The sequence below is a fragment of the Oenanthe melanoleuca genome, chromosome 12 (genome assembly GCF_029582105.1).
Source record: "Oenanthe melanoleuca isolate GR-GAL-2019-014 chromosome 12, OMel1.0, whole genome shotgun sequence".
Classification (NCBI taxonomy): domain Eukaryota; kingdom Metazoa; phylum Chordata; class Aves; order Passeriformes; family Muscicapidae; genus Oenanthe; species Oenanthe melanoleuca.
In genome coordinates, this window is record NC_079346.1 from 11,601,957 (window position 1) to 11,622,429 (window position 20,473).

The window sequence follows — 20,473 nt, forward strand, 5'->3', positions numbered from 1 at the left end:
ACAATCAATAAATGCTTTGTTCATAATTCCTCCTCTACACTGAACTAGTGCTAAATGTCAATAGAAAACAACTTGGTTCAAGAAACAGTTAAAAACCTGCTGGGTGCTTATTTCTTTGCAAGTCTGGGCTAAAATGGATTCCGCATCCCTGGAGTCATTAACCCAGCCTAGCCTCTAATAAGGGATGCAATTGCCTCGTGCACAGCTTGAACTTGGGTTAATGCTGTGCTCCTGCCAGCTGGAACTGTGGAAAAGCTGATTCAATCAGCAAACAAATAAGAAAAGAAAACTAGAACAATGCAGATACTGTAGCAAGTCAGAAAGAAACTGCTGTTAAGAATAAAACTGTGTTTCAGTATTTTGGACAGATAAAATAATAACAAGTCTTGTACATACAACACTGTTCAAAAGAAGTGTGGTCTGAACAATTAGAATCACAGCAATATAAATTAATACACTAGTTTCTATAGAATTTTCAGTTTAAATTGTATTAAGAGAGCAGTGTATGTTGTTTCTACAAAAAAAAAAAAAAAAAAAAAAAAAAAAAAAAACAACACACAAAAAAAACAAACCTTCATGAAATATCTGTTAATATATAATTCAGCACTTTATTACATGCAGCTTAGTGAAGCCACAGTTGACTTGGGTTTTTTTTGGCTTGCTAGATTTTCTGTTGTTTGGGATTTTTTCCCAGTTATAGATTTTCAGTGAACACATTTTCAAAATAAGAGGATTTAATTACACCAGTGCATCTTTGTCCCACACAGATACACCTCTGACTAAAGTCTAAATATTACATATGACTGAAATACATTTTTAAATTTTTTCCTTAAATAACAATTATGGTTTAGCTCTGATTGGTCCATTAAAAAAAGCACCATCTCTGGTGTGGACACTAACCCAGCAGGTCTGTCAGCAAGGAACTGTCACCAACATTCAGGTGAAGTTATGCAAAATGAAATCTTTCTTGGCTGCCTATTGAGAGCCTTGCTTTGACAGCACTGCTGCCCACCTGGAGGTTAACAGAGGTTTCCTCTGAGTCTCGAGTTCCAGGCAGAGATATTATAAGAAAAGGGGTCAATACAGCAATCCCAGTACACAACTTCTACCATCCACAGAGAAAAGCACAGCAAACACAAATAATTTCACCACATATAGATAACATGCATGCAAACATGAAGTAAATGAAGTATCAGCACATGGGAAGAAATAAATAAATCGTGTTATACAACAGGGTTAGTGTATGAAATTTAGTAAAAACCAAGGGAATAAGACATCTTTTCAAATAACAAGAGAATACACAGAACTAACTTCCCCCAAAACAAAAGAAGTAGAAACTGGAGACAACCTGCGCGGCTAACGAGGAAATCAACATGACAGAACACGGTCAGGTTAACAGAAAAAACCTCCAAAGTTTTCTTAATCTAAAATGAAAAGTTTTCTACAACTCAGTGCTAGATTAACATCCACTTGTACATGAAACAGGCACCAAGTACAAACAAAGCAGCTGAGGAAGAATAAGACTCTTCCCATCCTAATGCAACCAAAATCACGAGAAAAGGAAAGGGAAAAGCACCTGTACAGTTAAAGCACACTAGAGGTTCAGACCTGGCAGATATTCCAAACACAACTCCCATTTTAGCAGACTTCAAAATTCATAATGATTGCTGTAGTTAAAAACTTAATCTTTGGGAGATGATGTTCTTTGCTAAAAAAGGGATCTTCCTTATTTTTAGGAATAAGGTTTTTAAAACTACTATCTAGAAGTGTTATGAATCAAAACATTTCACATTATCACATAGAACCAAGCTAACAGGATTGCCATCAAAACTGTAATAATTACTAAACCAAGTAATATATTATTTTTCAAACTATTAAGAAAAGTATAGCCTAAAAGCCTCACCCATATCACTTTTGTTAGTGGCCGATCCAGAAGCACTAAGCTGAGCAAGATCCATATCCAACTAACTTTACCATATCTGGGCATCCATGGAAATACTGCTTTCCTGCTCTGTGCAAAATGGGAGGAACAGTGCAAGTTCCAACCACTGAATTAATTCTCTCCCTCACAGTACCCGCTTATATACTTCCCACCCACCCTTGGTACACCAGCCTGCTCCCCCCTCTGAAACAAGGCACAAAAGATGAGGCACCAAAGGAAAGATGCACCAGTTCTACATGTGAAACTGCAGAAGACAGACAAATTATTAGAAACCTGCTTCCTATTCTGGAACCACAGTCGTAAGCACAAAACTCTTTCCTGTACTATATTATATCACAGCAGTTGTTCCTATTTCCCATAATAAAACTGAGCTGAATAAATATAGCCAAAGTGATAAAGTATATTAAAATGTGTTGACATCATACTTGACGAGTTAGAATACATTACCAAACACTAAAAATAGCTCAGAGCTTTGCAATGGAAGGGACATGCAAGTGTTACGTTACAGTTATTGTATGCATTCTTTTGCCAAATATGGCACCTTGTCTATAGCTTCCTCACATACAGAAAGGAGTTAAAGGTGCCATTCCACTTACTAAAGGAAGGGAAGATAAATTAAAATGTTTCTAAAACACTGGACCTTTTAACAAACTAACATTTACTCAACACAACACTTTGCAGAAAGACAGAGGGTAAAGAACTGAAGTAGAATATCTAGACATCAATAAGAAGCTGCAAGAGAGGAGCGAGCCTGCAAGTCCAAACCATCTTACATTATTAGGCACTTGAGAAATATTGATCTGCACACTTGGTAGCAATCCTGACCTTGGCATTGTAAGGTAAGGATGACTGTTCCTTGACTTAACTCCTTTAATTTAACTTGCTTTATACATTAAATAAAAGAGCTAGATGCACAGATATATTTTACTTGTAAAAGACACATTTAGGAGGTATACACTTATTTTAAAGTTACGAGTGTGTAAGATAGAAAATAGTCCAATTAAAATACACTTTTATTTAAAACTTAAAATGACACCAAACATTATTTCTATGTGGCATTATAATAAAACCAAAATCCCGTTTAGAATTCATGCAGGCACTAAAGCTTGAATTGAATTTACAAACATTACTTTGTTTAAAAATTGCATATTCAAGTAATAACTCAGTCAATATTGAGACTAGCATTTCATGCACTCAACCTTCAAAAATGGTTTCTATTAAATCTTTTTAGCCTACAATAGTATTTGGAGTAGAGTTCAGCAAACAATTTCCCTCCCCTTTATTGAATTTCTCCTCAAATGCATATTCAACCAAAACCCAAACTGCTGGCTTAGCACAGAACATGCACTGAGTGACAGAAAAAGCATGCTTCAAAAACAGTTAAATAATCCAGAAGTCTAACCTTTCAAAAGCTTTGTTTCTTCCACTTTGGTTAGATGTCCTTCATCTATGATCTTGTCTGCCAAACAAAATAAGTGTTACTTTCCAAGCTCAAATTTTCCCTGCACGTATCTACGTAGAATACATTCCATGACCAAATTAAAAGCTGATAATATTACTTCCTAGTCAGGCTTGAACAAAAACTTTATTCTGGCACTGAATAATGAAGCTGAGCACACAAGCCTACCAGAACTCTGTGATACAGTGCATAATTATTTCTCCTTATTGACTTACATAATGCTGCAGTTCACTAATGAGAATTTAGAAAAATTAATTTTATGTACTTTAAAACAAAAAAAAGCTAATCAGAAGCAACAAATAATTAACACAGTTCTCAAGTTTAGTTATCAAAAAAGGAATTTGAAGAGCTGGTTGCATAAACACCCATCCAACACAGCAGAAATCAAGAAATATACCACAGTAAAACAGCAATAAAGTCCACTTGCCATCACAATTGCTTTTAACAGTGCCTGTGAAAGGTACACTGAAACAGCCTTTCCTTGTTTAAACTTATCAAGAGACCAGCACAAACCTCCAAAAAACTAGGAATGCATTACATTCAGGTTCATGAAAAATGGAGTTTTTACACAAAGTCTACTTTAGTGAAGTCTACTCATGTATGTGAGGTACACAAACATCTCAGAAGTGGAATTTGAGACTAGATTGCTAACTTCGTCCTAACTCCTGCTAGGACATGAATGTAAACAAGAACACCAAGGGAAGAACAGGATTGGTTTAATAAAAGACACTAAAAAAACCTATTGATTAATTAATTTCTCTTTGCAGATGAGATTTCTTCATTTCTAATTCCTTAAAAAGCGATGCCAACACAGAAGTATCAAGGGTCCCATCTTACAGATCACATCCTTGATTCCTGTGCAGTAGATTTTTCAGTTTAACCCATGCTGAAAGCTCTTAGCCCCTGAATTATCAGGCTTGAAGCTGCCTCTGCCTCCCCTCCATACTCTCCCTGTCAGATCCCTGATAACCAGGCAGGGAATGCAGTTTGCTGGATACTCCATATGCTGTCAACAGGTAACAGACACAGAGGCTGAATGAACAGCACAAACAAGAGAGTTCAAACTAAAGATGCTGGATGACAGTAGATCCTCTTCAAATTAAAAAAAACAAACCAACCAACCAACCAACCCAACCAACCAAAAAAAAAAAAAAAAAAACCACAAAAAAACTTTAGTCAGCATTTCCAGCTTCAAGTATCTCTGGAAATTAACTTGTCCCTCTACTCCTCTGATGGCATATTGCTGTAACTATGACAATCTATGGACAGATGCAGGACAAGATCTGGCAGGAGATAACATTTACAACCCTAGATGGTAGACAAGCTTTCAGACAAAAAGCCCTGAAGTCTGAAGAAGGGTTTTCATGGCCAACAGGTTGTCCTTTACTCTGCCCTCCCTCACACCGACAAACAAGTCTAAAAGAGATGTTCCCTCCACCTACTTTTATCTACAAATATTATCCTGCATTAGTGCAATATTTTACTAATACTGCTTCAGAACATGAAACAGCACACTGGATTTTCAGGACTGGCTTTAGGTCTCAAGTAACTGCAGGAGATCACTCATCATCTAAGTTCAGAACACCCTCGAGTTCCTCAGAGCTCATGAGAATGACTGTGCCTAGACTGAGGAGGGAATCAAGTTACTGGCAGCAAGTTACTTGTCAATGTAAGACCTCCATTTTAGATTTAGGTTGCCTATCACTATGTGCAATATAATACCTAAGATCTATTAACAGTACAATTATCATTTAAATAACACGACACCTCTACATTTATATTTTGGCATCAAAATAGTCTTTGAAGTAGGCCAGGTTTGAAAACCAAGAAAAAAACCTGTCCCTTAAGGCACAAATTTCCAACCATCTGAAAAAAGTGATACTAAATGGCTTTAACTTTATTGACACCTGAAGGTCAAAAGGAAAAGTTAGAAATAATTCAATCAAAAACTACTATTAATGAATTTGCAAAAATCAGCTTGGTGAAAAGGAAGAAGTTGACTTTCATTTAAAATTAAATGCAAAAATCACAAAGTAACGGAAAAAATAATAAGAGGGGTTAGACTGGAGTGAAAGACAGGACGCCAGCAAGGCAAGAAATCTCACTTTGGTCTATACATCATCACATTTTTGCTAATAATGCATATCACATACTGATCAAAAAGAAGCACCATGACTTCTGCTCTTGGTATCACTGATTTTGACCAGTGGTTACTAAAAAAAGGCTATGGAATGAGCAACAAGTGAACTGGATGGAATGATCAGAAAGAAAGAGACTTTCCAGATCATTCAGAGCCAGATTTCATAACACTTCACAGATGTTAGAGATCAGGACACATTACTGGATGATACTGTGAGTGCATTGTACTTAAAAATGAAAATAATTACATAATACCTTTAAAACATCTACAGAAGCTGGATTTTACAAACTGTCTGGTTTCTGGGATTTTTATTATACCATTATTGCTTAAGTAACAAATTTGCTCTTCTCTTAGTACTTTAAACCTCTGGGCAAAACCCCAACATACTACCACATGATGAACGATATGTTTTTCCTCTGTATTACCAATCTTTATGATATTGTTATACACTATTTGCTCTGTGCCTTAAAACTTGACTTCTTGACAATCTCTGGGACTGTAATTCTTCTCCCCAGGAGTCCCAAACTCTTGATGCTACATAGAGCAAAGAACAGGAATAGGACTGAAGGGCAGCATTTACACACAAAAGGAAAAGAATAGATCCTACAGTTGCAGATTTTAAGCTCATGATATTGGGAGGCCTGACTAAACACTTGAATTTGGAAGAGGCAAACTTTTGGTCCAAGAAAAAACAAGGGTATCAATGATTTGAATTTTTTTCTTGACATGAGAGCAAAAACTCAGACTGTCACAAAAAAAATGTAAAATACTGAACCCTTTCGAACTAATCAACTCCTTTAAAAGTGAAGCAGTCGAGGCCTTGCAGGGTCTTTACTCTGAAGTTTTCAAGGTCTTAAGAAAGAGTAGGCATAAATCCACTAATCTTAATTTTACTCTTAGAATATTTTACCAGATACCATTGATCACTTTTCATTCTCAACAGTGACAGGACTAGTCACATTCAGTTTGCAGAAGTGATACTAACCTAAGTTTTGCCAAAATAGGTTAATCTAACATCCAAACAATGAAAACAGGCAAGCAATTTGAACATCACACAGTGTGCTCTTCATGTTCTAGACAAAATAAGGTAACTCAAGCATTTAACTTCATTTTTATGTATGGAAAGAAGATTCATACAAGATCTTTGCAAAATTTAGAATTATTTTAAACTGCAGCCTGACATTAATTTTTTTAAATAACGATTTTTTAAATAAAAGTTTAAATTTCCTTAGACAAACATTAGCAGTACCACATCATTTGGTTTATGGCACTGCAATCTGGATCACAAGCAGTAAAATCAAAGTCTGCTACACTTCCTCATGAAAATTTGAGAGGAAAGAGTCCAATGGGCATAATGTCAAAAATGATTCCTGTCTTATTTCTGCTTCTAAATGTTCTTCTGCTCAATTTTAGGTACATAATTTCTATAAACTCTGAAGTAAAAAAAAAGCAGGCTTTCTTGAAGTTTAATAGCACTTTGCTTCTCTGCATTCTCATGATATTTTTCTTTCAGTAGGCAGAAAGTATTAACATGTTCAGTTTTTCCTTAATATAGATGTGCAGACAGTGCTGTTTCATTACTCATTTGCAAAAGCATTTGCTTTGAAAAACACGTTCACATTCCAGAATAACACATCTTTCTAAAGACTGGTATTGCAATTTTCTGCTTTTCTTAAAACAGTCTCTTGGATTTCCACATACTAACTATGGACTTGTTTTCCTTTTTGCTCTTTTATTACAATTAATTTTGAGAATGTGTAAGGCCTTTAATTATCAGATAAATTATAGATATGTGAAAAGGTACCACATTCTCCATCCTTCTGCTGCCTGTCATGTTTGCTTAAAATTACAGGTTTCATCTTAATTTGTAACAGGTGAAAAATTACACCCAGCTTCAAACACCATGTGGCAATATCACCACCCCTTTGCTGGTCAGGGCATAGTAATGGATGAACTTTGAAGAAGACACAATGTGACCATCACTTTGCAAGTGATGCAAGTGTGACCATCACTGCCTCCACCAGACATCTGCTTGATACCACAGTGCCACAACTCTATGCTTAGAAAATTTCTGCTACTACAGAAATATTAAATATTGACCAAATTCTGGTTTCATCCACCTTTTCTGTGTTTTCTGTTTTTTTTAAAGCAAATGTGAACACTCTTGTACTCACTCTGACATTCTATGAACTGATGAATAAAAGTGCAGTCCCCTCCACTCTTTGAAAGAAAGTGCTCTAGTAGAGAAAGAAACACTTCAGTTTACATCTTCTTATCATTTTCAAATTGATGCAACAAAAAATTTGAAAAGCATATTAACAATTTTTGTCAGTGTATTCACAATGGACCTTTGAATCAAATCTGAGTTAATATGCAAGCAGACAAGACAAACTTGAAACAATGTCTGAGTCATACTAGGAAATAAGTTACTCTTTTAAACTGATCACAAGGAAGGACTTCAGCTGCATTTTCAAAAGAAACATGTTTTTAACCTATAAGCTTCAGCATTTTTGTTAGCTTCAAACTGATATTTTCAAAGTTTTTCATCAAACTTCATGTTGATTCTTCATATCTAACACCCTTTATTTTAAAAGTGTTATTGAATATATGCCTATACTTTTTAAACAGTTTCACTTGGAAAAAACAGTTCTGCAGCAAAGTTCCTAAAACTGGGCTCCATTCCCAGGTTTACTCAAGTCCTTGTTCAGCTCCCAGCTCCATCAGAATTCTGCATCACTTCAAGGTGCAAACACTTCCTTTCTGAAGAACCTCAAAAATCCTTCGACCAGGAGTCCAGTAGTGGGAAAAGGCTGTTATTAGTACAAAGCTGCAGAATGTGGTACACTCTAAATAAATTGTTCAATTATTAGCTCTGACATCAGAAGCTCAATTGCAATGCTAAGCTTTACCATATTACGAAGTTAAAAAAAAGTTTACTTTTTGGAGTAACCCACAAGGACAGAGCTTTTAAAAAACAGAACCATGGGTGTAAAATTTAAACTTCCTTTTTTTTTTTCTTTTCATTTTTACCTGGTCCTCTAAATGACTGTATACAAATTTCTTGTATCTTTCTTTACCTAATATATGGCTCACAAAATTTAAAGGTGAAAGCCAGGTGTGGTGCAAGACACTGAGAAAAACACCACTTTTTGAAACAACTTAGTTCTATAGAACTTTTATCAGGGGCTTGCTGTACAAACAAATTCCTCTTTTCTGCACCAGCTTTTCTGTATGTCCAATGAGAGAAAATGATTGCCTAACCATCATCCTCCAATACACTTCTTTTATTAAAAGCCTCTGGAGAGGTTATGAGTTCTTAGCTCCTCTACTCTGAATACAGCTCTTGACTGCTACAGCTACAGAAAAAACTATGTAAAACTATTTTTCTTGTCAGGCCAGGTAGCTTGCCTGTGCACACACTTTCAGAGAAAGAGACAAAAGGAATTTTTAAAAGCACACTGATTTTACATGGGTTTTACAGTTTTCCTCTTTTCATTACCAAAGTTGCTCAATCTGCATTATAAACCCAAAATTCTCAGCTGGTCTAAAATAATGCAAAACTACATAGGAAAAAAGAAACAACCAAAAAACCCCAAACACCCCCCCAAAAAACCAACAAAAAACCTCTCCAAAAACAAAACAAGAAAACAAAGAAAAAAAAAATAATAAGACCCCCCCCCCCCCCAACAAACCAACCAAACAAAAAACCTCCCAAAAACCCCCACAAAATACCCAGCAGTAACTGCTTCCTGCTGCTTCTATGAGAACAAAATTCAAAATCTGGCAGAGCAAATAACTGTCCATCTGTCATACAAGGCCTACATAAGGGACTGGAAGATGCAAAAAGGCACAGACTGTCATGAAGAGAACACAAGCAGCAAGCTGTAAAATGCCAGAGAAATGGAGATGGATCAGGTATGGCAGAGATAAGTACAGAATAATGAAAAACTACACTAAAATAATGAAATAGCATGGCATGTGCATGACAAAAATGGTGATAGATTGTATAAACACACAGAAAGAGAATTTGAATGAGCAGTTATATGTTGTCTGTACTCAAAGAAAAATAATCTGGAAAACAGCTTCCTAAAACTTCCAGGTTTAAGCACAAGTTCCACTGTTACTCATAGGATGGAGGAATCTATCTTGTCATGGATCAATTCAGATGACACTGACTGTTCTACAACTCAAAATAAGTCCCAAAATGATTGCTTCTTCACCTTTGACCCAAAAAGTGAGTTTCAGTGATATAATGACATTAGTTATAATCACAGAATGATTTTTAAGTGGGCAATTTTAAAATCTGGATTTGTAAAAGGTATTAGTATTTAAAAATCTCATATGACATTCGTACCAACAATTTAAAAACAAGCAAAAAACGTTTCTTTAAAAAAAGCTGAACCTGGTCTGATGTTACAAATTACTCCTCTATAAAATAACTTGTATTTGAAGTTAGAGCTTAACAGCTTGTACAAAATGTTTCAAATTAGCTAAAGTTTAAAAAAGAGAAAAACAGATCTTTCATACTATCAAATATCAAGCTATTACCAACCTAAAATAATGCATCAGCAAGATGGATCAATCTCAACAAAAATAAAATCAAATAGCAGTAAAGAAAAGTGGGGACAAATATTGAATGTCCTGCTTGCTACCCTCAGTTTCCACCACAGCTAAGTGCCTTTGATGCTAAGACACTTAGAGGTAGCCAGTAGTCTTAGCTTTAGGGGAGGTTTTGGTGCAGTTCCTGTAAGTGTTTAACAGATCTCTCCTCCTGTTCCCATTAAGGACCAGCCATGAGGTTATGTCATGACTAACTTTTGATTTTGCAATTGGTCTCCTTAGTTAAGAACGTCATAAATTACAAATATGCATATGAAGCTTTAAAATTCTGCTTCAAAAATATATATACAGGAATCTTTAAACACTGAATATTGGTTAAAACCATGAGCTCTTTATATATGTCCCTGAACCTTCAAAACAAGGCTACCACCATTCCTTAGATTGTACAAGCAAACTTCATCAGGGGAAAAATTTAAATTAACATGAGAGGACAAATATATCTCAGACAATTAAACAGTCTGGAATTATAAGCAGATTATCTTTTTCTTTATGTGATACTGGACAATTTCACTCAAAAAACTTAGCTAAGACACATGTGCTAGAATATTTGGCTCTAACTAACTCGCCTTGAAAAAACTCTATCATTTAGTTCAATATGTATTAATTCCTGCTTCACATCAAGATAGTCCTGAGTTTTAAAATGCTCATTTCCACTGTTTATAAATTTTATATACTAACATTTTTCATATTAAAGCTATTTAGAAAAGCGCAGGTTTTGCTGACTTTACTTAGCATACCCAACTTTACTAGAAAAACACTATGTCTAGGTGCTGCAAGGGAAAATTAAAAGGAAAAACAATGAGTTCTTTCTACTTTCTTGTGCCAGAACTCTGACATCATTTAACCAGTAGACTCCTACTGATTGCAGTGATAGCCCATCACAAAAAAAACACAAACAAAAAAACAACCCAACAAAAAAAGACAGCCTCCAAATAGTTTTGTTGTATTTTACAGAACTTTCTAAAAACACTGTGACTGGAAGTAAAAGCAAAAAAAAAAAAAAAAAAAAAAAAAGCTGGTCAGGAGTGGACAAATTCATTTGTAAAGAGAAAAAATTCCACGCAAAACTTCAAAGAACATTTTGAATTTGTTCATTTTCAAACATCAATCATAAAACAAAAGGTAGCCTTCAGATACACTACCTTTCTCTGTGCTCCCATTAATTTTAGGTATGAAGTCGTCAACTTGTATGCCTAGGATTAAGAAAGGGCATTATTTTTGGACCAAGAAAAATGGTGTGGGTCTTGTTTCTTTATAAACACAGCATTTTGAACCTGGCTGTTCATACCACCTCCTCACAACTACCAAACCAGGTAAGTTTGATGAATTTCCTACTACAGATCATGTTGCTGTTTCTTCAAACGTCTAAGAGGTTATTAACTCCGAAGAATTACTGCCTATTATATACACAGACATGCGTATTTATATATAAAAAAGTATTTTAAATCTAGCGTCTCGAAGGTCCCTCCGAGCCCCGGGCCAGAGTGAACACCCGCAGCAGCAGCGCCCTCTGCAGGCCCTGCCCCGACACGGACTCTCCATTCCAGGAGAGCTCCCTGCTGGGCTAACTGGCACCAGAAATCTTCTGCCACACACCGAGACCACAAGATTGTCATAACAAAAGTAACGGAACAGCAAACTGGAAAACCAGCTTGAAACAAGAAATTGATCATACCTACCTAAGCTGTTGTGTTCTTTAAGAGTTTTCTCTTGAAGGTGTTCTAACCGTACTGCAAACAGAAGTCCAAGAAAAAGGTATTTCACAGATTAAAAGAAAAACAAATAATCAAAGTTTTTCCCCCGCTATTGACTAACCTTGTAAAGCAGTCAGCCGCTCATTGGTGAAGTCATTATCAGCCTGCAAAGCTTCTATTTTTGCCTGAAGCTCTTGCTCTCTTTCTTCCATTTCATCTATTTTATGCTGCAATTCCTTTTTCTCAGCCAGTCCTTTTTGCTGGATTTCTTCTTGTCTTCCTTCGGCTACCTGCTCAAAAAGATTTTTTAAAATTCCCAAAGAAATCAAAATTAATATGTGGAAGAATAGATCTTCTTCATTTTTGTGTAACTAAATGTACATAAGTAACTTTCTTTGCTAATCAGATAATGAAAAAAAAAATCTATTACCCTTATACAAATTTCACCTCAAGTAGACTGCAAAAATTTCAGAATATCTTAACTTTTTGACTGAGCAACATAAATTTTACAGTAACAGTAAATGGCCATAGAACTAAGAAACGGCCAAGTCTCCAGCATCTCAATTCAATCAAAACCCAAGCACCCTTCTGAACTGAACGTACACTGCACAGACTACCTTGATTCAAAGTCACATCTTCTTCCTTGCTGGATATCAAGAACTTAAGTTTTAAACAGTCTCCTCCCTCAAAACAAGGTAGTAAGTTTCAGTTTTGATCCTTCTGGGTATACTAATAATCATCAGTGATCAACCCATTACTGGGAAACCAACTGCTTTAAGACCATCAATATAACATTATAATTTGGAAAGAAAAATTTCTCTGAGGTACTGAACTAGGAACCTACTTTCCAATTCCAGTATTTATCCAGGATAAATGCAAAAACTGTCTCAGGTCTCCAGAGATAACACCAACCACCTTCATCCTCCACAAATCTTATCTATCTAGATTGGAGACTCTTGGAGAACAGGCTTTATCAAAGTGATTATTCTGCTCTCCAGCATAAAAAACCTCAAATATTCATACACTTATATATTTAGTTTAATATCAAACCTGATAGCAAGATGGAAGATGAGCCATATTATTACAATGTGGTGGACTAATTATGTTTGTTGTAACTACACAAAGAGGCAACATGAAACGCAAATTTATTTCTAATTCTAGTTTTTTATTCCACTTACCGTTCTGATGATTGGCTTGAAAGTTATTAGTCCTGGATATATCCAGGATTAATCCATAGCTGGATAGGACTAAACATCATTTTATACTAGAATATATTTCAGCCCCAAAAATATAGTAACTTTCAAAGTGAATGAAGAGGGAACCTTTTTAGGAAGTTGCTCCACTGATGACAATTTCAATTACATCAAAACTTCACCTAAAGAATATGTAGATGATATGCATCTTTCTATTATTAACTGTTGTCTAACCAGTTTAACTTTTTCGTTTGCTGCATTAGAAATTAAACTGTATTTATTTTTTCATTTATCACAGTTCTATTTTAAGTCAGATGAAATTGTCATTACCTTTAGCTTGTCAGAAAGATCTTTAATTTCATTTACAGCTCCATTGTACTTATTAGCTAATTCCCTTAATTCTTCCTGAGTCCGCTCATTCATTTCTTTCAGATGTGTACATTCATCTTCTGTATTACTTAAACTCCGCTGTAAGACAAAATTATTATGCAATAGATAATAAAATAGATAGATAATAAACTACCAAACAGTGTAGATCTATTTTTTCCAAGCAGTATATATGCACAGGATGCCAACTAGTGTTATGAGTCTTCTTGACCAAGGGAATATAGCAATTAATGATAAAGGAAAAGGAAATGAAGGAAAATAGAATAATGCAAGATATTATGGGGGCAGAAATATTGCTTCAAAGGAGTGCCTAACACTTTACCTGTAAAAGCTCATTGTAAAAGCTCCTTTTAGAGCATACTTTGTACAAGTGGTTAAGTGTATGTTTTAATAAATGCTGCAGTTTAAATAAGGTCTTACAGCACTTTTTTTAATGCATGTATGCCATGTTCCCTGTGTATATCCAACATACAGTAACTTCTGTAAGATAACATCATGAATTTGGAAAGGAGGGAGAAAAGGGAAGAGCTGAAAGAAGAGGTTTTCATTAATGGTTTAACAATCTTAGTCCTGTCCAGTAGGAGAAATAAACACTACTACTTAATATCCTGCAAGTGTCAGAGTACAGCAGATACTGACATATTACAGCAACAAAGCAGAGATCTAAATAGCAGTAGTTACAACTATCTCAGCACTTCCAGAAGAACAGGCAAGAAACTTCAGTACCTCCACTTCAGACAATTTTCTGACCACTTCAATTTTCTCCTGAAGGACCCGCCTCAGGGACTCTTTGGCTGTTGTCTCATAGTTGTGTTTGTCTTCCTGTAATGCTATAAGCTCTTTTCGTATACTGTCTTCTGTTTGATTCTGCACATGTAAAATAATTCAAGAATAGAATAATTACTGTTTTGCTCAGTAACCAAATTAGATTGTGATAAAAGTTGTAATATTAAAAAAATGTTTAGCAATTTCTGATAGATGAGAAAATGTTATGCACAAATCAGTGATCAAAGATTCTGAACATGACTAGGTATAAATAAGCTATTTTTTGAAGTGTATGTATAGCAGCACACATTCAGTGGTGAGTTTTGGTCCCAGGAAAACTATGGTGCTTTTTTTGGGCACTGCTAAGATAATATCAAACCTAGGAGACATAGAACTGGACAAACAGGTCTCAGAAGAAAGAACTTAAACCTGGAGAAAAAGACCTGCAGAAAAAGTTCTTACAACATAGACAGCTGAGAGGAAATAGAAATAAAATAAAAATTAAAATCCAAGGCAGGCATAGGTAGCCTACACAATAAGGGCAGCACATAGTTGAAACTCTGAATATCAGACAGGACATGTGCAATGAAAACAGCAGCCACTTATTGAGATACCTTGAAATACAGAGCAGATGTACTGTTTTGGTGCTACTCACATTATCAAAGTTGCATAGGCTCATTTTGGAAAGTTTACGTTCCAAATTCTTTCCTACAACTAGATACTTTCAAAACACTTGAAAAGAGCTGCCTTTCAGAACTCCTAATATTTAAGTGAGCTACTTACCTTTGAACAAGCTTGTAATTGATTTCCCATAACCTCTAGTCTTGATAGCAGCCTGTCTTCATCTATTAAAGCCTAGAAGAAAAGAAGATTCACCTTAGAATTATCACATGCTTAATGTAGTGCCAGTAGAGTTCTGCTTTTAAGATCTGAATTTTGTTGGAGTACTTACTGCTAATAGCTATTTCAAAGTTACATAACCACTAAATTTATTAAACATTTTAGAGAACCTCCATAAAGTTGTTATTATTTCTGCTGCTTTTCCTCCTCATTAACAGCTAAAATTTATCAGGCAATGCACAGTTCAGTCCATAAGGAAAGGATGCCTGCAGATACCTGCCAACTAGTATCTGAAGCCTCTTGTGTGACAGCAAGTAGTCGCTGAAGGGTTGCCAGCTTCTGTTCCAACATTTGTTCCCGATGTAAGGCTTCCTGTGAAGAGAGCAGGGCACCAGTCAGTTCAACAACTGACAACTCAGGAAATAAGGGGCAACAGAAGAGATCCCAAAATACAATGAAAAAAGGAAATATGAGTAGAAAACACTGTTGACTTGTTCAAAAGCATAATAAGCCCATTCCATTTGATCCATCCACAAATTTATTTGGATAGTTTGATCAGAAAATGCTATCTCCTATAACCTCAGGTTCCTAAACCCTTCATTTTTCAAGCTATGTGGCATATGCTGAGGACACACTCTCATTCTTCCTGATTTAAAGACACTTTGTCTTGTCAATGATTTGAGTAATAAAACTGCAGACACCAAAAGACAATTTGGCAGCTTCCATGCAATGAGCTGTTCGTCCTCAAATGAGGTCACAAAAGAGAAATGCCAAGCAAGATCTACTATTTTTGTTTGACTTTTGGTTTGTGACAGGAAGATAGAGCGTTTTTGTTAACTCCAGGATATGGAGAGTGAACAGATTGGTGAGTGAATATGTATTTGGCTTCCAAAGAAAGAGCATCTGCATGAGCTCCTTTCTGCTATGTCAGCAAATACATATAAAGATAGTATCTATCTCAAAAGCCTTGATGTGAACAAATAAAAATTGCCATTGCCAAACAAAACCAGGCACAATAAATCAATAGAACTTATATACAGTTAAGCTTGGATAGAATTTACCAGCAAAAAAGCTTTTATGTTTTTCCCAGAAAGCTGATTTTATCATCCTTTATAAAGAGTTTATCTATCAGCACACAGTTTAACGTGCTGCCATTTAGCAGGCTAATTTTGTGACATGACATCTTGGGAAAACACACCTATTAAATTGACACAGAGGCACAGAAAGGCTGGTGATGCCAGTGAGGAAGAAGAGTTGCCAGCACTGTCCCTTCCTTTGTAGTTTCCAACAGGTACAAGCCACAGGATAAGATCTGTGTTTTGAACAAAAATATTCAACCAAACTAAATGCCCTTAAAAGAAAACTTACTTGTAGATACTGTGAAAGCTGAAACAATTCCTGAGAATACATACTGGGAGTGTTAGCAGCAACCTGAAAAAGAAGTTAAGAATCAGAATGGTTTTGAATTTTTCTCTATACACAAATAATGCAAAATTAACTTAAATCTAATCACAAAGCTAGACTTCAGATTATTGAATAATAGTATTTTGCTTCATTTCTTGTTCTGTTGCTATTTATGCTTTTTTAATCACAGAATTTCTCTACTTGGGGCTTAGGCCCCACTGTGTTTATGCACAAGTACTTGAACCACCAACACAACAATGAATTTAAAGCTTTTGGTATAGTTGAGATTCAACTGACAAAAAAGAAACAAGGGGTACAAAGGCAAAGCCATTCAGCTTAAGCATAAACACAAATTGTGGGCTTCCATCTTGATATCATCACACATTATGATTGCACACTTCCTGCTGACCTACAAGTTACCATCATCATCATCTCCCTTTATAAAAATCTATTCCAGAATTAAGCAATACCTGTATTATCTTCGAAAAATAACAAACTGTTCTTTACTTGGAGAGAAGTGTGGGGTTGTTCTGAGGGTTTATTTCAGCCAATCATTTAACTTCCTAATTCTTGTAGGTTTCCTACAGTGAAATAATTTTTGACTCTTTTCCCACAGTTACATCTGCAGTCCCTCCTCAGGATTTCTACCCTTGTCCTGGATCCAAGCCACACATATTGTTTTGAAATTTCAACTTAAACACAGCCTATAAACTCCTCAGGGTGCTGGTTTCACAAGTTTCTAGAGTTTCTTGAAATTTTGTTCTTCATGCATAAAACCCTGATTTCAACCTACTTAAGTTAATCCTTCTTTTTAGAGACTAGAGAAATAATCAATTCCTGATCACTTTTCTCAAGGGAATATTTATTAACAGCTTTTCTACAAGTCCCCCACGTTACCAAAAGTGAGTTTAAGAATTACACTTAGCAATACTGACTCCTTGCCTCTACAGTGAGCAACTCTGGCAATACAAGAGAGGCAGAGAGGTTTGGTCTCAACCTTCCTTGGGAACATGACAGTGCTTTCCAGACTGTGCAGAGCAGCTTCTCCTGCACAGAACAAGCAATACAAAGAAAATAGACCTCATCCTAATACCAAATCATGAGCTTTTCTTGGGTTCCACAAAACATCAAGTATTAAATTATGGGAGACTTGTTAGTTTGTCAACCTGTACCTGGAAATTAGCCATCTTAACATCAATGGTTTTGTTCCAAAGCCATGTTTCAGGTGCCACAATGTAAAAAGTCAACTTACCTTCAAATATACACCATAATACTGCATTAGTCCTCTACCTTAAATGTCACTCAAAATATTAAACTGTCAGTGAACGGTTACTGAATGTTACTGAACAGACTTCACAATTTTTTCATCTTAAGAACAATTCTGAATATAGCATGTATCTGAATAAGGCATAAACCAGCAAACTACTGAATTACCTTATCAACAGGACTTGGTAATGGAGCATGGATAACACTGAAAAATAAAAATGGACACAAAATAAATATTGTACTTTGACATTTTCATCAAAACTAAAAATATAACACCATAAATTTTTACTATTTCTTATTTTGACATGCAAGTATATGGAAAATCTTTTATAGTAATTTACTTATCTTCCCACAAGCAAGCAAAGACATCCTAAAACTTCACACAAGAATTTCTGGATACTAATGATAAAAGGATATTTAAATAAGCAATAAACCTCACAAAATTGTTTATAATGAAAGATGACTAAAATTATGCCATTTTTGGTTAGCATTCAGTGCAAGCAAAATGTTAAAGTTTTTGGTTTCTAATACTTTTGGAAGATTTCTCAAAAATGGGCATATACACAGAAAACACTGTCAATATTCATCTGAGTTTCCATTAGCTTCACTTTAGTCAAATCTATGTGCATTTAAAAGAGCCAAAATAATAACCACACATAAAGAGGGCAGGAGAATCTGCTTATTTGCTTTCTTTTTCTCTACATCCTTCTGTTTCTAATATCCATTCAGCAGAGCAACCTGTCAGAACTGTAAAAAAGTAAACAGTAAAACTGTAAGAAAAGCCCAACTACACATGATTTTTTTTTCCTCTTATAGAGAGCTTCTTTATTCTTCATAATTGCCTCAATTACTAAAAACGAGCAAATGAGGTTTTTCCTCATAATGCCTGCAAAAGAACCATGCACTCAGTTACTTCTTTGCAAAGTCATAGGACAATCAATTGCTCCCATGATGCTTTTAAACATAATATCCATCCAATCCTCATCCTACGGTAGTTAAATTTTGGTACACGTGAATACATATTCTTACTCTGATCGCAATCGAGCTTCCATTCCATCTGGAAGAAACAGTTTGATTGTGGAGACTATACATCCATGGGTAACTGAAAAGAAACAAATGCTAAGTCATCATGACCCATTACTACTTAATTTTAAGTTCAGTGCTTATGTTATAGTAACCAAGTAAACTGTCTTCAGGCAAAGAGGAGACATGAACACCTTCAAGCACCATGGCCTGGGCTTGCCTTCTCAGACCTCCTCTGGACACAGGAAACTTCTTCATTATAAACTTGGAGAAGTCATGCTGTGTACTCAGTCCTGCCTGTGGAGCAGCTCCAGTTCCAACTCTTCCACATGCAGCAATACCTGAAACTTGTCTTTACTGAAGCTAAAAAAGTGAATGTTTTGATCATAAAAATGACTGAAGAGGAATGCATCTTACCTGCACCAGGTAATGGGAATGTAAAGGTATAAACCAAATAATGAGCTGCCTTTTTTGACAAGATTCTGATAAGCATATCCAGGGACTTAAAAAGGTAAGGTCAATTTACGTCACTGACACTTACTTAAGATCTGGAATTTGCCAAGCAATAGGAAATGCAATATTTGATTCATACATCAAGTTCAAACTTTCTACACAATGCTTAAAAAAATGTTACCAATACCATTTTCAAGGCCTTTGCCAACAGCCAAATTATGTGTGTGTCTTGGTTGATTTTTTTCCCCTGGATGGTTCTATCAATTAGGAAGTAAAAATTATTTCCAGATACACAGAAAGATAGCTGTACATTGTTCCCATAGCACTACCACAAGTGAGATACAAATGAGTGTGTGGTCACCTATCACGGACCACCATACCTCCAGAATACGCTAACATACAAAGACAAACAGCTCAAACAGCTGCTCTCCTTTCTCAGTTATTAATATCAGCAAAACAGTTAATCTGTTTGAAAAAAAAAAAAAAAAAAAAAAAAAAAAAGGCAATGAGCGTTTTAGGACACTGGTAACACTCCAGGGAAATGAGACAGGTCTTTAAGGAAGCTACCTCAATAGAATCTAAAAATACAGGAGAAATGATCCAACCAAGACAAGCTGGTTTTAACCTTTATTTAGCAAATGCTTTGGAAATGTATTGTCCTGGCTATAGTATCTTGTTTTTTCAAGCTGACCTGGTAAAGTATTAAATTTACATGCCAGGGCAGAACAGATTAAACTGCAGAGTTTGAGGTCTTTATTTATAATGGAATACATGCAGTTTGCAAAAACATTTAAAAATACATTAGCAATATTAGCTGTACCTTGCAATACATAGCTTTCATACTGCAAAATTCTTTCTTTAAGAGTAAATCAGTGATTTTAATAAGAAAACATTGGGATATCTGACATTAAATTCCAACAGACAGCTTGACCTTTGGGTCACATACCAGGTAGGTTTGCTGTAAGATTATATAAATTCTGAAGTTTTTCTGTCAGCAGCTAGACTGACAAATCTCCTAAAATCTGCAGGAGCTTTATTTCTGCCAAATTAAGATATAATGGGCATTAGCAAAAGATCTCAAATATACAGTGACCGGGAAAAGGTATCAAGGATTTTAAGAAAATTATACAATTAAAATAGTAAGAAAGGAAACAATATCCAAACTGCAGTATAACCTTTAGCCATCAGTTCATTGCAATTGGAATAACAAGGAGAAAGCCGGAGCTAAAGCAACACAGAGAACAGGAATACAGGACTGACTGCACAGAAGAGCAGTAATGGTTTAAA

At 35.5% G+C, this 20,473-nt stretch overlaps 1 protein-coding gene across 34 annotated transcripts in view; it reads right to left on the reverse strand.

The window, feature by feature from the left end:
* SLMAP (sarcolemma associated protein) overlaps positions 1 to 20,473 on the reverse strand; it is a 76,070-nt gene that overhangs the window by 19,368 nt on the left and 36,229 nt on the right. For 8 of the 34 annotated variants that reach the window (XM_056501951.1, XM_056501965.1, XM_056501950.1 and 5 more), the window contains exons 3-14: positions 18,740 to 18,812; positions 17,879 to 17,915; positions 16,409 to 16,471; positions 15,317 to 15,412; positions 14,984 to 15,055; positions 14,162 to 14,302; positions 13,379 to 13,516; positions 11,977 to 12,145; positions 11,841 to 11,891; positions 11,304 to 11,354; positions 7,716 to 7,778; positions 3,345 to 3,401 (exon numbers count right to left, since the gene is read on the reverse strand). In XM_056501951.1, the coding sequence (XP_056357926.1) occupies positions 3,345 to 3,401; positions 7,716 to 7,778; positions 11,304 to 11,354; positions 11,841 to 11,891; positions 11,977 to 12,145; positions 13,379 to 13,516; positions 14,162 to 14,302; positions 14,984 to 15,055; positions 15,317 to 15,412; positions 16,409 to 16,471; positions 17,879 to 17,915; positions 18,740 to 18,812 (1,011 nt within the window). The remainder of the gene's footprint in view (positions 1 to 3,344; positions 3,402 to 7,715; positions 7,779 to 11,303; positions 11,355 to 11,840; positions 11,892 to 11,976; positions 12,146 to 13,378; positions 13,517 to 14,161; positions 14,303 to 14,983; positions 15,056 to 15,316; positions 15,413 to 16,408; positions 16,472 to 17,878; positions 17,916 to 18,739; positions 18,813 to 20,473) is intronic. The other 26 variants (XM_056501982.1, XM_056501970.1, XM_056501969.1 and 23 more) reach the window with 10 other exon arrangements.